The sequence below is a fragment of the Echiichthys vipera genome (genome assembly GCF_963691815.1).
Source record: "Echiichthys vipera genome assembly, chromosome: 11".
Classification (NCBI taxonomy): Eukaryota; Metazoa; Chordata; class Actinopteri; order Perciformes; family Trachinidae; genus Echiichthys; species Echiichthys vipera.
This window is the reverse complement of record NC_139836.1, coordinates 10,281,204-10,298,196: the sequence shown is the minus strand read 5'-3', so window position 1 is coordinate 10,298,196 and position 16,993 is coordinate 10,281,204. Positions and strand designations below refer to the sequence as shown.

The window sequence follows — 16,993 nt, the reverse complement described above, 5'->3', positions numbered from 1 at the left end:
GTTTATTGCAAATATTCACTCATTGCCTAAAGTCCAGACCTGTCTCACACTGAAATGCGAAAGAATTCCACCCACGAAGCTTCAACAATTAGTGTCCTCAGTTCCCAAACGCTTATTGAGTGTTGTTAAAAGGAAAGGTGATAGAAAACATGCCCCTGACCCAGCGTTTTTGGAATGTGTTGCAGGCATCAAATTCAAAATGAGCTAATATTTGAAAAAAACCAACCCAAAACAATGAAGTTTGTCAGCTTGAACATTAAATATCATGTCCTTGTGGTGTTTTCAGTTCAAGGTAGTTTGAAAAGGATTTGCAAATCATTGTATTCTGTTTTTATTTACATTTTACACAACGTCCGGACGTCATTGGAATCAGGGTTTGTAAATCAATGCTGGTTGTAAACGAGTCAAATAGAAATGAATTAATGAATACATTCAGGTGTTTAAAAGGAATATATTTTTATATTTCAATATTTGAATCAGAAATTACATAAAGTATGATGTGCAACAAAATCAAAGGATATTTTATCATCCACACATTACAGAGGTAAACAAATATCAGTATTTTAAGTATTTTAATAAGTATAATGGTGACATCATTTGAGGTAAAATAAGTACAATACAATGCAAAAACAACTTAGCAATAAAGTAGCATACTCATGGAAAGGAATACCATATTTCTCTGGTGAATTAACAGCATTCGTGTCAATGGCTTTGTTAACAGGACACCCAGTAGCAATCATGATTAAATATCATAATTAAGATTCCAATCAAAAACAATTATTTCTCCTTTTTCAAACACATTAACACATGTTTTGTTAGTATACTTAGCAATTGCCACAGTAAATATTTAAATGCTTCAGGGTTATTACAAGTAAAATGCTTTTACAGTAAAAACATACACAGCACTGAATATAGCGCGCGCGCGTGCGCCCGCACACACACACACACACACACACTCACACACGCGCACACGCACACGCACACACACACACAAATTAAATATTAGGGGAACTGATATACAGTTACTAAAAGCAATAAACACTAAATTGGAATGGTTTCTGCTCGGATTCATCTTGTTAAATCCTGACGGCTGATTGCAGAGAAACTCACTGCCTTTTTAACTAAAATACACAGAACTTTAAGCTAAACCCAGCATAAGTGGACGTGTCGATCACCGCATGCGGCGAGGTACAGGAGGTGCTGGGTCTGTGTGCTGAGTGGGTCTTTGAGGAAGGGCTCGAGTTGGGCAGGATATGTAGCGCTCATGCAGCATCTTCTCTGGCACCCTATTAGAAACAGTGATGTAAGGTCATCAACTCTGATGCAGCTGTAAATATGCAGTAAAGTGCAAGTAATAGAATAGAATAGAATAACTTTAATGATCCCAGACTGGGAAATTATTTTGTAACAGCAGTAGTGGGTCAGCAAATAAAAAACTTTAGTGGTAATCTGTGACCTCCAATTCTACATTATCATCAAAAAAATAAACAGCGATGCCCTGTAGCTCAGAGGTTAGAGCAGGCATCCAATATACAGAAGAGAGGCCAAAAAATGTCCTTGCTGCAGCAGCCAGGGTTCCACTCTCACCTGTGGCTATTTTTAATCCTTTTCAACCTATATTCAATTTAATACACTACAAAGACAATATATTTAATGTTCAAACTAATACACTTTATTTATTTATTTACTTTTTTGCAAATATTCACTCTTTGAATTTGATGCCTGCAACATGTTCCAAAAAACCTGGGACAGGGGCAAAAAAAGACTGTGAAAGTTGGAACATTCCACAGGTGAACGTGCAATTGCAAGGATTTAAGGGATTTGATTTCATCATCTCCAGTCCATAATATCACCAAGAGATTCAGAGAACCTGGAGAAATCTCTGCATGTAAGCAGCAAGGCCAAAACCAACATTGTATGCCCGTGACATTCGAGCCTATACTTCCATTTACAAAGCTTCAGCAATTAGCGTCCTCAGTTCCCAAACGCTTATTGAGTGTTGTTACAAGGAAAGGTGATGTAACACAGCAGTGAACATGCCCCTGTCACAGTGTTTTTGGAATGTGTTACAGGCATCAAATCATAATGAAAAAAAACTGTACTTTATGTGTTTCTTCATTTATTTATTTCATTTACTATGAAACATTTATTTAAGAAACATTACTTAGTTGTGATAGACTTCTACTTTTCACAAATAAGTAACATTCTTCATGCACAAATGGCAACATTAACAAGAAAGAAAGATTATGTTTATGCAGTACATTATGATACAATACATTTAATATGCCAGCAGCTGAACAAAGTGAAGGTGTATCAGAGTTTATACCCGGAATGCTGCAGTACACACCGTACTGTTACCCACATTACTATTTTAAAGAGATAAGACCTGAATCTTTTACAATCATCAGACTGTTTCTGAGAAGTTATAGTTAACATCAACCCACTTTGAGAGTCACTTTGATCTGTGCTTTCATTTTAACATTCTCTCACCTCTGCATAGATATTTATATGTTTACACAGCATGAACATCAAGGCCTTTATCGCTTCTCACTTTGGCTTCCTTCCGAATGCACAGCTGTGAACCATTGGTGTGTGAGCATTTCCTCTACATCATTTATTTTCCCACTCATCACTGCTTTTAGATTTGTTAGTCAGACTTTCACACTCTTGCTCTTACACTTCTATTAGAATTTCCACATTGCAATATGATACATACGATATATATATACATATACACACACACACACACACATACATGTGTGTGTATATATATATATATATATACACACACATGTATCGTTCTATATACAATTGAACAATATTGGTCAATAAACTGAATCATTAGTCATAAAACTGACCTTTCTGGGATCCGTGGAGGAATCCTGGGGGGAGAAGCTCCAGCATCAGACGGCCGCGGAGGTCGTGGTGGAGGAGGGACATTTTCTATTATGTCCTTTTGTAAAAAGAAAATAACAACCAAATGTATACTGTGGCAACACCTCAAACACATTTTTACAAGACAACATTCCACTATGCTCCACATTTACAGCTGAAAGAATTAAGCAATTTACCAAATATTGAACCAACAGTAAATCTAATCTCATCTGTTGGTTGGACAAAACAAGCAGTTTGAAGATATCACCTTGGGAGTTAGGGGGATTTTGAGGATGTTTTTATAGACTAAATGATTAATTGATTAATCAAAAAATCTTTAAGATTAATCAATAAAGAAAATAGTTGTTAGTTGCAGACCTATCTATATTTATCAGATATAAAATTCTTGAAATGTGAATAGGGGTTTTTAAGAAAAGTGTCAAAACTGAAATTGAAATTGAGATAACACTGGTGTTTTCTCAGAAAATATTGAGCAATATGCGTGCCAAGCTTCAAAGATTTCCAAAGAAAGAAAAAAAGTGTCTGTTTTTCAGTTTGAGTGACTTTTTAAACTATACAGTAAGTCGCTCTGTACTTGTATTTTAGGAACAGAAGAACTTAAGTAGGCAGTGACTACAGAATGAAACTGAACACTTGAGTCTTTGTTCAGGTCTCTGTCCCATACTGCATGTCATGCATGTTACTAGTGGATTATAGTAGTCTAGCTCACCGGCTGTACAGTGCTGGGAAAAAGCCTGGCTGGCCTGACATCGATGCCAGGTCCTTTCCGCTATCTCCACTATTTATTTTGCAATGGCACTTTTGCTGCACCTGGGGGTTAATGCCGCCCAAGACAGTTGCGATTGGTTTAAAGGAACACAAACAACCCAGAGGGTTTTTTTCTCTTATCCCAGAATTGTTATATGGTATAGCCAGACCATACCCCATCACTGACGTAGTGTTGCTGAGATAAGTCTGACAGCGATACTAGGTTTCAAGACACTAATGCAGCAGTGAAAGCCCGTAATTGAGTGTCTAATAATCCAGTGAATCTGTGTGATTTGTTTCCACATGCATTGAAAATACAAATGCTCTTGTTGGTTGTTGTTAACAGGGCTCACCTCAAAGTCAGGCTCTGTCCCGCTGCTGTAACTAAAGGTGCTGTGAGTGCTCAGTCTGTTGCTCTCAGTACCTGACGTACAAAAATAAACCAAAAAAACCCCAGGTTAAAGTGGAAAGGAAACACATGACTTCAAGCTTCTGTTAGTGCTTGTGGTGAATTATGCCATAAGACCACTTTGTCTGAGTCTCATTACAGTTGTATAACTACTAGAGCAAAATTCAACAGAAACAGCAGGAACGTGAACTTTGAGGTTCTCAGCAAATTCTTCAAACGTTGTCAACACATCAGTGTTTGTACTCTTATACCTATATCTATTTGCACTTTTCTGATATTGTAAGTGAAAATAAAAATACAGGACATTAAAGTGATGTTTCCTTCAGTAAACATCAAATGAACCCAGAAATCAATAGAGCACATTGAAACATCCATACTATTTTAAAGCCAGCTCAGTTGAAAACAACATACAGTAAACATCTTTGTGGAGAAACTCAGTTTTACAGATCTGCCGATTAAATCAACTGATTGATTGGTCGACAATATCTAATGAGTGTTCGTCAACTAAGAATTTCCATAATCGAGGATGGCACTTTGGAATGAGTCTATGAATAAGATGAATCTGAGACGATGTCTAGAATAAACAGAACAAGAGTGACTCTCCTCAAGACTAAATAACCACACGTCCTCTAAAGATTTGTTTTCCCTGTTCTTTCTCCCATTTGATAGAATTTGCATTCAGAAGGAGTGATAACAGATCTTAAAATCTCAAACATCATAGAAAGTGTGGTCAGAGCAGATGCTCCATATACACAGGCAACCTACTCTCTCTCTCTCTCTCTCTCTCTCTCCCATTTCCTGTTAACCTCGAGTTGTACTTTCGAAATAAAAGCATGAAGGCCAAAAGAAAATCTTTAAAAAGAAATAGGGCACCGTCGTAGCAAGACTTCTGTCAAGACCAGAGGCTGGAGCCGTTCTTCAAAATTGTTTGTGAAGGTGTAGTTTCTCGTTTACAATTACAATTACAATTATAATTACAATTACAGGTACATGTCACTGATGGTGGGAATAATGCATTTTAAGAAAGTCAAATAAGGAATGGCAAATCTGCTTTAAACCTTAACACCTACACATTGTGTGTCATACTGAAATAGAACAGAATAAGGAAGCTATGGCCTGTTTAGTGTTGTGAAACAAAGTTATGAGAAAAGGTCTCAACCTAAAAGTATAAGGGAGGCAAGCCAAAAGGCTTTTTGTCGCTCACACATTATAAGATGGGCACCATAATCATGACTTTAACCATTTCCTTAAGGCAAAGGTAGACAACTATCTCATTTTGTATGAAATCCGATGACATTTCTTTTACTGACAAACATCCCTCTAGTTATATGAAAACTAGAACTGCCACCATGTAGTTGTATGATTCTACCAACCAGTCAAGTTGGAGTTTACATCCATGTCTCTCCAGACTTACTTCACACAGGCTTCAAACAGGTTTATACAGTCACCACAGTTTTAAGATTAGTGTCACCACTTCAGGATCCGACAAAATGTCTCCCCGAGGTATGGCGTGGGCAGAAAAGCGTTTTGCAGAACATTATGATGTCACAGAGAAGTTGACCTTTAATCTTTTGGATATAGGATTTCTACCTCTCGCTACTCAAGTTTAAAATAAAGAAAGAGGAAAATTTAAGCTTTATCAGAAGCTTTCTGGTTTCTATTTAGAATTGACCAATCACATTTGAGTATGCTTTGGTTCCATGCAGATAAACAGTCTGTGTGGAGAGCAAAAGAGGTGGGATGGATCGGAAGAATTTAACCTAACTCTTTTTTTGCTTGCTCGTTATTATTTATCTGCATTCATATCTGATTTAAGAGAACTTGTCTCTCAACTCAAATCCATTCTTGCATCTAAAGTTGCTATTGGTCTCAGCCTGGACATTCGTTAGCAACACCAGCAAGCCCGAGATATTGGCTGTTTACCCCAGAGGCTACATCATCACCAGACCGATAGCCGACGGATTCTGAGCTTCATAAACAGCTATTTTCTCTGAGGTCACTTGGAGGCAGAAACTTAAACTGCAAGCAGGTGCAGACACAAGAGGTCACCATCACGAAGCAACAATCACTCATATGCATGCATGTAATTGGAATGTGTGAAAAAAAAAATCCATGCAAACACAAAAAGAAAGAGCTGATAACCTACTTTAAGTACTAAGTACTCACTGGATGTGCTGGACGTGCTACCTGTCTTCCAGCTGCCTCTCTGGATAGGCTGAGCAGCTGCAGGAGGGGGCAGCACTCTGGGTGCCGGCTCGTACACAGAACACTCTAGCGTCATACCGGAGCCCCAGTATAAGTTTCTCTGCAGCGGAGCACTTATCTCATAATCTAGGAGGGCAGAGACCACATCAAATGCATTTGAAAACAACTGGATGTGATTTTCTGCTGTGTGCTTCGCAGGAATTCATCATTTTTTAATTGTAAAATACACATGTAGTCAGTTTATGAGGATATATATATATGTAAATAGTCAAACTACTCTACCAAACTCCTTTCCTGTCTTCTCTCTCTCTTTGTGACGCCTGGTTATGCTGTCTCGTAATCTCTTCAGATTTTCCTGGAGAAAAAAAAACGGCACACAACATACATACATATGTATATATATATATACATATGTATATATATATATATATATGTATATATATATATATATATATATATATATATATATATATATACAACATCAATTCATCAGATCAATTTCTTGACCACTGATCAGCACCTGACAGACCAGTCAGTTTGTATATTTGACCTACCTGCTGATAACGTATGGAGCTGGACCTCCGCTCATGGTCAAACTGCCAGGCCTTGAACTCTTGGACGGCCTCGTCCACAGTAATTTCCCCCACTTTCACCCTCTCCTGCAAAGATATGAGCTGTCTCTGTCCAGGTGTCTTCATCCCAGCGTAGGGGTCATACGCAGGAGAGGGGGGGTCCGCCACAGGTTGAACTGGATGGGTGCAAAAGGTTTTCATTCAGAAAAAATGTTTGACTCTGCATTATTTCATGCTTAGTAAACAGGAAAAAAACATCTAAAGTTAAATTAAAGACTATTTGTTGAGTTGAGCTCATTGGTTGAGCTACACTTTTATTAAATTAAAAGAGTCTTTCATAAAAGCTGCTCTCTGGCATTAGTTGCACATCAAATGCATTTTTATTTCATTCACTGTCCATAGATCCAAAAATGAGGTGGTGATGCAAATAAGGCCCACGTGCAATTAAAACTAAAATACTATGCAAATCAGGTGAATAATAGTTAATGATGGATTATTGTGTAACGTAGACGTATAAAGTAGCAAACAGTGGAAATACGGTAATTAAGTAAAGTACTTGAGTAAATGTACCGACTTGAGTAAATCCACCACTAATTAGATGGTTTTATCATAGATTTAAAGACTGTGTTTTATTCCCATGCATACTCTGACACTTGACATTTGAACCAACATTAAGTACTGAATCAGGGGACGATGTAGATGTAACATGGCATTGATGTTGTTAAGATATCATGAATAACGTTTACTAAAGAGAATCAATTCAAGATTTTGTGAAGAAACACTTCATTTGAAATAAATGCCAGGCCTGTTCCATTAACCATTTTGTTTTTTTACAACATCAGGCTGAACACCACCAATGAGATCATTAACAGTTTTACAATGGTCTTATCAACTTGAAATGTACAGTAAAATGATATACTTTCAGTCATTTAGACGGTGCTTTACCTGCACGATATCCCATTTCCATCGTTTTACCCTGGGACAAAGCTCTATCTGAAAATACTGTCAAAAACATTGAGTTATCTATTTTTCCATGGAGCTGAATGAAATCTGATGTGTAAAGCGAACATTTCAGAAGAAATAAAAGAGAACGGTCAATACCTCTGGAGATGAAGGCCATAGGAATGTCAGGATCAGACTCGGACTCAGGTCTGGGGATGGGGGCTGGAGGACGGTTCAGGATTACCGGGTTAATGGTCCCGTTTGCATCTACAGTATCATAGATATCCTCTGGGAAGAGATTGTATGGATCCTCCTCCTTTTCAGTTTGATCTAAGTCGTTATTATTGTCTTTTTCCTCTTCTTCCCTTTTGAGGTGCTCCTTGTTGTCCTGGTTTACACTGGCATGTGGTTTTGCTGAAGGACACAACGTAACCACAATACCCATACAATATTATATACTTTATACTAAATCATAAATGTGGCTATTTATGGTCATTACTCCAGTTAGTCAAATGTATACCTTGGAAGAACTTCCTGAGCAGAGCTTCTTTGGAGTTCTCGTCTACTGCAGTCATCACCTCATCTAAAAAAAAGAAACAGCATCATCAAGTTCAACGATACATTTTTTGTAGTCATCATCATCATTGTTAGGACCAATAAATAAAATCAGGTTAATCTTACATAGGTCCTCTACACATTCAGGGTTGTTTCGCAGCATTGACTCATATATGTCCTCTGAGCAACCTGAGTTATTCATCATGATATCTTCTTGGGAGTTAGCGGCCATCTGCTCATACACTGCTGCCCCGTCCTCCTTGTTGATTGCATCCTCAATGTGAGACTTGAGCATGTTTGCTGTCTCCTAGATTTGTTTGAACACAGGAGGCAAGCAGACACTCAGTAAACCGAGAACACGAGAACCTGACTGTCAGGAGAACACACACTTTATACACTGGACTTACAACAAATTCATCCATGAACTGTCTGAGATCAGAGAAGCCACTCTTCTCTGCCAGGGTGTTTGGGTAGACTCCAGGTTTGTTCATCACGCTATAAGCCTGCAGACACTTAAGGAGAATGGTGGTCAGCTTCTTCAGGCCGTATTTAGCAGCAAAGTGGAGCAGCGTTGGAAGTTCCTCATTACGCTGATCTGAAAGACAAAACGCAATCAGATAAGACCATTCATATGATTATGACTAAGCTTGTTGACTTCACTCTTGAGTTCACTATCTGAGGTTTCATCAAGATAAATCAATCAGGCAATGCAGATGTGGATCAAATATGCTTTCAAATGCTTCCACACAGGGCAGGGCAATAATTCCATAAAATCATATATCAAGATATCTTTGTAGACAATTACGTCATCTAAACTGATAATAACAAGCACACACAAACTCAAACCTTTCAGAAAATCTGATGTGAAATATTTTGAGTTTATATGTTGCACTAAAGTTCTTAATACACTGAGAAAAGACTCAGTATTTTACATTTATTACATACTACTTTCACACAGGAGTACACGAAAGTAGCCTTTACCAAATGGTTAGTTCTTATAGACTACTTATTTACCTAATTGCCAGAGAACATGCTATTTTGTGATGTATATCGTTATTGAGATATTAAATAAACTATGTCATGATAAAGATTTTGGCCACATCATCCAGCCCTACTTTCAGATATGTTCATGTGACACATCTGCACACAACTTGGAGAAATGATTAATAAACAAGCATGAGCAACTGATAGAATAAGAAATCAGAGTTTGAACATACATGACGCCATATTGTCTTCTTCAATGTGTCTGTTTCCAAACAGCTGAAGACTGGTTGCAGGCATCTTGCATTTTAACGAGTCAGTTGACATTTTGTCCAGTGATTCAGTTGCATCATATGTCAAGTTGAAGGCCTGAAAGCACAAAATGAAATACATAACCTGAGCAACTATTACCATTAGCAAACAACACTGTTTACAAAATGACATAATGTTTCACCTGGCAGATGAAGTTCACGTGATCAGTAGCATTCTCAAGATACCGGCTGATTTCTCCCATAGTGGTATAATATGTCACAGGCGTCAAGCTGACACAGGAGTGGTCAGTGTACATGGTGAGTGACACCACTCCAGCAGGCATATCTAAGATAGAAAGAAGAAAACAAAGTGATCAGATTGAAGTTTTCAAGATATTGCCATCAACACTGAAAAAAAACCCTTTAAGGTCACATGACTTCCTGGAGATACTTACCAGGTGCGGTGAGGCTGATAGTGTAATCATTCTCCACAGTGCCTGGGACCCTTTTGGCAGCTACATTTTCAGATGAAAACTCCACCTCCGGTACCGACCGATCATCTACTTTGTGCATGAAAATGATAAAGAGTTTCTCCCCTGCCTTACAAAAAAAGGGAAAAAATAAAATGAGTTCTAGGATATAAGTAGTTAATTTCTAGAAAGCAAGTACTGATACGACTACAAACTCTTGCTTCAATCAACAGCAGAATTTAATGCTAAATACTTCCGCACTTAATCCTCTTGTTACACATAGGATTGCATTGGAAGCAGTAATCTTTGATGTTTTTTTTATGTAATTACTCCAGTCTTACCCCACACCGAACTCTGTTTGGTTGAACGGTGAGACAGGTGAGGTGTGTGGGTGTACTAAGTTCCTCCCTTGTTGAATTCCCCGTGCTCACTGCTTCTTCTTCATGCTTCAGGACAGTTTCTTTTTGCTCCTCAGACACCAACTCCTCTGTTTTTTCAGTGGTGGGATTTTCAGTTGAAGAGGCTGCTGCGATGTGCAACTCCGCTGCAGCTACAGCTTCCCTCTCTTGTTTGGCCGCCACTCGTCTGCCTTTAAATGAATAAAAATATATATATATTAGAAAAAATCAATTACCTAAATATGCTACATACTTTAATCATTCAATGAGGGCTAAAGACTCAGTCTACGTACAAAATATAACTTTTCTCAGTTTCACATGCTGACATTTGAGGTGACCTCCACCTGTCCACTTTTGTTGCCACCTTAACAAAAATCAGGCAACTGTACTTAAATTTGTGTTGTTCAAAACAGAAAGCACAGACCTTTCTGTGAACAGTTTTCACGAGGACTAGTCCTTTGGCAAAATTAAAATCTAAGTGAAAACGGCAAGTTCTGTGGATTAATCTGAGAAACCAGGACTTTGTGTGTGTTCTGTTTATTTCTTGTCAAAACTTGACTAGATATAGTAAGGAATTTAATTTGACTTTAGATTAGTTTAAATTCTCAAAACGTTACCACATAAATAAAAAAACGGCAAGTGAGATAATATGTATTTTTATAATTTGGGGCGAACTGACCCTTTAAAGGGAACTTATTATATCTTTCCTTATTATCTGTTGCATGTATAATATTACATTCATATTAAACTTGGCCAAAGGCCCGATGAATATGTGAAAGTAATCCCCTGTGAGCAAAAACCTCAGATGTTACAGTCAGTCCACTGCTACATGTAACCATAACGTTAGCTACATGCTAATGCCAGAAAAAAACTGCAATCTTGGTTGCTGATGGTTCAATTTCTCTCCAATTTCGGATCACATTCCTGCTGGAACATGTTTGGTTGTGTAGTTTTTGGTTAAGAAGCCTTTGTCTGTGATTTTTCACAGTGTTAAGTGTCACTTTACAGTCAATCCCTGACTGCAACACAGAGAACAAGATGGCAAGAGTGGCAATCAGAGCAGATTGGGCTTTTTCAGTAGGCTTAAAGAGACAGTCGCTACAACAGTGTGTGTGAAAAATAAAGTGTTTTTGAATATTAAAGCATGCAAACATGTTCTAACAGAAACACAAAATACAACTATGAACCTGAAACAAGCATCATTTGATTCATTATGTTTTCTATGTAACAATACTATACCACAAAAGTGTGAGGTCTTTGAAATGTACAAAAAAAAAAACAAGTTTTGCGTACTGTCAGTGATGGACTCCAAAATGGTGGAAACATAGACCGCAGGCTCGTCATCAGCATAGAGTTTTCTCCAGCTCGGCCAGTCTTCGAAGAACTTGGTCAGTGTGTCGTCCTCTGACACGCCGCACAGCAGCGCCACCACTCTATGTGGAGGATGAAGGAGTCTCTGAAGTGCTCCCTGCAGTTCAGGCTCATAGAGCATATCCAGGATTGCTCCTGTGAGGAGCAGCACAATGCACTTGCAGCTTTGGAAATATTCAAAGTCATATCCGTGGTGCTGGTCAGCTGGGTTGATCGAATACTGCAAAATAGACCTTTTGCTGAATTTTCTGAAGGATTTTAAGATCTGCTGCAAATATGTCGCCCATTCCTGTGCCTCAGCTGCATGCAGAATCAACAGCTCAGGTGCTGAAAGGGATTCAAGAGATCACGGTACACAATTACATAATCTAAACTGATAATAACAAGCACATAATAACTCGAACATTTCAGAAAATCAGATGTGAAATATTTTGAGTTTATGTTTTGCTTTTATCATATTACAGTATGATCAGTATGTACAGTGTGTGTGTTCAGACAGTCTCAAAATTGCCTAACCAAGGCTTAGAACTGGAAAACATTAATCATTAGTTCCTTAAACGCGTGAAATGAAACAAATCCTATAATCAGCTCAAACATTACATTAATGATACAACACTGGTCACATTATGTGTAGGTCTCCATGTTGCAGCAGGTAATGTTTGTCGTGCAAATGCTTCACAACATACCAGCTGTCCGGCTGTGAAATGTCAAGGTGACTGTGGTTACAGAATGAATGTCCGATTTGTTTGAAATTTCAGTGCCGAGCCAACAAGGAGTTGTGCAAACATTGCACTGTGTCAACACTGGTCAGAGTAATTTTGTTTGACTCATTACAGTGTTTAATCAGGTCAAGTTCACCTCTGTACATGCTAACTGGGAGAGAAAGCCAACACGCCTAGTTCACCTTCATCGCGGTTCTCACTGCTGGCAGGGCAGAGAGTCTTGCCATCTGTTTCTTAATGGACCGATAACATGATTTGAATTTAGACGTGTGGGAAATTCGAAAAATTACCAAGACTAATTTTACCAAACAGGAAAGCTAAGATGCTTGCTTCCTCTTTTTTTTTTTTTCATACGCTCAGAAAAGAATTCAATTCAATAAAAGTTCAATTCAATTTCTCAAAAGAAAAGATCAAACAGTCTAAAAGAGAAATCCATATTGTGTACAAAAAAATAAAACAATTCTTGTCTTTTGGGCATATTTTGGCCTCCTGAAACTGACAAAAAAGACTGTTATAGAAGATAAGTAATATTTACCTGATTTAATACTTGAGCCAGGTTCTCCCATGGTTGTGATGAATCCTCAAAAGTACACAAAATCACCCCACAACAGGCATCATTTGCCCAAAAAAGTCCTTTCGGTTTACTGAAGCTCCTTTCCTCTTCAACTGAGACTACATCAGCTTTCTTGAGCTCTAGCTCTTTTCTCAGTTGTATGAATAGCAATGCGTAGTTTCCTGATTTTAGTGACACTGCCCCACTTCCTGAAACAGTTGAAGAAGTGACAAAATGGATCGCAGTGGTGCAACCTGTCTGTGATTACACATGGCTGTAATTCATTAGTCATTTGTAGATATATAGTAGATTATTCAGAATTAAAAGTAAAACTAAAAAACTTAAAAGAAGGGGTAGCTTACTGTGTTAAAGTGTTACATTTTGAGACATTCAGGCACAGATGTTGATGTACAGAACAGATTAATACAAAGCCTCTTGTTTTTTTATGTACGTTTGATACACTCTTGCTCTCCGTTCTCAAAATTTCTGCACACACACACACACACACACACACACACACACACACACACACACACACACACACACACACACACACACACACACACACACACACACACACACACACACACACACACACACACACACACACACACACACACACACACACACACACACACACACACACACACACACACACACACACACGCACACACACACACACACACACACACACACACACGCACACACACACGTACGCACACGCACACACGTTCACCTGTTGTGTGAGTCATATGCTTCTTCCGTTTTTTCACTTCCTTAACAAGGTAAAGTACGCTGGAAGAGTTTGCATGTTCAGACTGATATTGTGAGACTATATCTCATATAAAATAAACCTGCATACCTCGAAACACCCTGGTTGTATTACCTACACTTAAAACTCAACTTGCACAGGTGTGCTAATATAAAAGTTAATATTAAACTAATTTTATTGCCTATATTATAGGCTATAAAAGTCGTTTAAAACATGCTGATACACTCTTTCTGGGTCATTCGAAAGACTAATATATGTACCTATCATATGAATGTAGCTACACTTACTAAAGAGCCAGTTTAACAAGCTGAATGAAGAATTTTCTCCTCTAACATTAAACAACAGATTGTGACAACACAAGACAATGCACCAATACGTCCACTAGAGGGCAGCAGACAATCACTGACACTAGCCAACAGACCATCACCAGTCACTATGCAGACAACTACCAGAAGAAAGCACTCACTACAAGGCAGGTACCTCTATACAGGTGCGGTAAAATACTTTGGCAGTTATATCACACTAAACTTAGGCTATAAGATATATCATTTAAATGCATAATATTGGTTAGACAGACTGAACAATGCATCCCTAGCTGTGGGGAGTTAGTTTGAGCATCTTTCCATGGTAGGAACAAAGAAACATTTCAAACACAAACTTCTTCCCCTCAAAATGGAGTTGCCATGGAAAACTGACCTAAAGACAACACCGTCATGCCACATCAACAGAGGAAAACGCTTTGGATTTCTGCAAGCCAGGTGGATGATTGTGCTCTGCTGGAAAAACATGGACATACCTTCTACGGGAATGTGGATGCAGCCTGTTTTGCTTTGGAGAGATGGACTCAACACAAGGATTCTACATATTTATAGAGTAGTAATGTAGGTTTTTTTCCTTTGAAGGCTGAATGTAATATGGAGTTTGTGCCCTATGCACTCTCAAATATGTATACGAGGGAACAAAAAAGTACTGTCTGCTCACAGTCCAACGTTACAATGCATCACATTCTATTTATGTGGAACTTACTGTTACTGTGACCTGTTAGTTATGACCCAATATAACGATGATTCAATCTCAATGCTCACTTAAATAATGAACTAGAATTACGGTCTTGCGGTTGTACGACTCCGCCAACCAGTCAAGTTTACGTTTACATCCATATCTGTATGAGTTATGATCATGAATGAGTCTTGTGAGGTCACGGTGACCTTAACCTTTCACCTCCAAAATCTAACCAGTTCTGACAAATTTGAAGACATTCCCTCCAGGAGTTTCTGAGATATCGCGTTTACAAGAGCTGGACGCACAGACAACTTCAAAACATAATGCCTCCGGCCACGGCTGTCGCCATTGTAGGTAGGTCACAAATTAATTTCTTAAATCGAAAATCGATCACAGTGAGCTTTCAGTTTGATTTATTGTATTCAAAAGCATGATGAGCGATTACCAAAAACGGCATGGCACACTTGATACTCTGTGTTATCTTTTTAAAAATTGAAAATGTGTACGACAGTTGTCAGGGCATAAAAACAATGATCTGTTGGTCTTTATGGATCAAGACACAATAGTACAAAAAAAAGCAGGACTTTAAAATCAAAAGTCTAATCGAACTGTGGATTTGGTTAATTGTGAATATTAGTACACAAGCAAGAGCATATCTCTAAATCTGCTGACTGAGGGCTCAGTCTAAAATTTGAGCAGGTGGTAAGGGCTGCAACAACAAACTACAGGGAGGTTTCAGAGCTTAAACCACATTTCACACATATTTATGCTGCGCGTGAAAAGGCTACACTTGAGGTACATTTTCCTGGCATGGCTTAGCCCCACTGAACCGACTGGAAGCCGAAGTAAATGCCAATAAACACAAAGCAATCATCGGTGATCACGATCACTGTAAGAGAATTGATGGACCTGATCGGTTTCTTCCAACAAGAAAACCCCAAACCATCAAATCTCTCGCAGAATTACTTGAACAGACGTCCAGACATTTGTGGAATCGAAGCCAAGAAGCTGTTCTTGGTGGCTCACAGTTTAAACCTTTACGTTGGTGTTGGTTTATTTTGGCATGTACGTGTAGGTTTGCCCTGTCCTCAAGCTTCACTTTCTTTGATTATAGTTACAAAATCACAACACTTGAGCATATTCACTCGTCTAACCATACATTTCAGCCACAAAATCAATTTACACAGCTTTGCCTTTTGTCGAATAATGCAATTAGTTTTGTTTCTGCTTTGACCTCTTCCTCCGACGTAGACCTTTAAACGGCCGCAGCAGAAGTGCACTCTGACTTCTGAAGCTGCCTGTGAAGAGCAGGGTGATCCATGACCCGTCTTTAAGTACAATTTCCTGTAGAAAAAGAATCCCCTAATTTCTTCTAACTCTGCCATTAGCTACCATAAGCATGACCGGCCCGTTACCTTTTGTTTGGGCTCCCTTGAAACCACTATCTATTAGGTGGCTCAAATCAAATCCCTGCAGCCTGAGTTTAATAAGAGAATATTTTCGCTCCTATATTTTAACCTTGTTATCCAATATCCTGTCTTTCTAGACTGCAGTGTGTTTTCAGCACACAGAGCGACTCTGCCAGAGAGAGTGCGTCAGTTCACAACAGAGAGCTGACATCCTGCCTCTCGGAGCACAAAGGTTCACGCTAGGACTAACAGCTTTGTGATATTCTGCTGTACTGGCACTGGATTAGTCAGTGTTACATACAGGAGGGTTAACTGTTTACCACTGACCAGGCCAGCCTTTATTTTTTAGTTTAATTCTGCCTGAGTCATGCCTACATGTTAGCTAGGCTGCTTAATATGAGGTTCAATATGAGGCTGCTCAACTATGTTTGGCTTATTTTACTGGAAACTGCACTTTCAATTATCATTTTTTAATTATTTAAACTAAATTTCTTAGTTAACGCACTGTTACTCAGAGTCATGAAATCTATTGTGTAGTTGACAGACACATAATAACTGTAATGGGTATGAGAAAATGGATTTGCGGCAATTTTCTCTACTGCATTTGATTTCAATAACGTCCACATAATGTGCCTCCTGGGTGAAAATTTCCCAAAAGGTAATTTTTGGAGAACGGAAGAAATCAAACATCACAACCGAAGTTACTAAGCACCGAGCACTCCGAGGCAGGAGGCTGTGA

At 38.6% G+C, this 16,993-nt stretch overlaps 1 protein-coding gene across 1 annotated transcript; it reads right to left on the bottom strand.

The window, feature by feature from the left end:
* Window positions 1-505: 505 nt before the first annotated feature.
* On the bottom strand, window positions 506-13,194 carry pik3ap1 (phosphoinositide-3-kinase adaptor protein 1). Its single transcript, XM_083922567.1, has 17 exons — window positions 13,054-13,194; window positions 11,719-12,123; window positions 10,369-10,616; window positions 10,013-10,157; window positions 9,761-9,903; window positions 9,543-9,675; window positions 8,733-8,920; window positions 8,452-8,632; window positions 8,291-8,353; window positions 7,930-8,184; window positions 7,774-7,830; window positions 6,811-7,004; window positions 6,539-6,611; window positions 6,218-6,382; window positions 3,996-4,066; window positions 2,859-2,953; window positions 506-1,286 (listed from the first exon to the last, which is right to left on the bottom strand). The coding sequence occupies exons 1-17, from the start codon at window positions 13,082-13,084 to the stop codon at window positions 1,172-1,174; spliced, it is 2,562 nt and encodes an 853-aa protein (XP_083778693.1). The 5' UTR covers window positions 13,085-13,194; the 3' UTR covers window positions 506-1,171.
* Window positions 13,195-16,993: the final 3,799 nt, after the last annotated feature.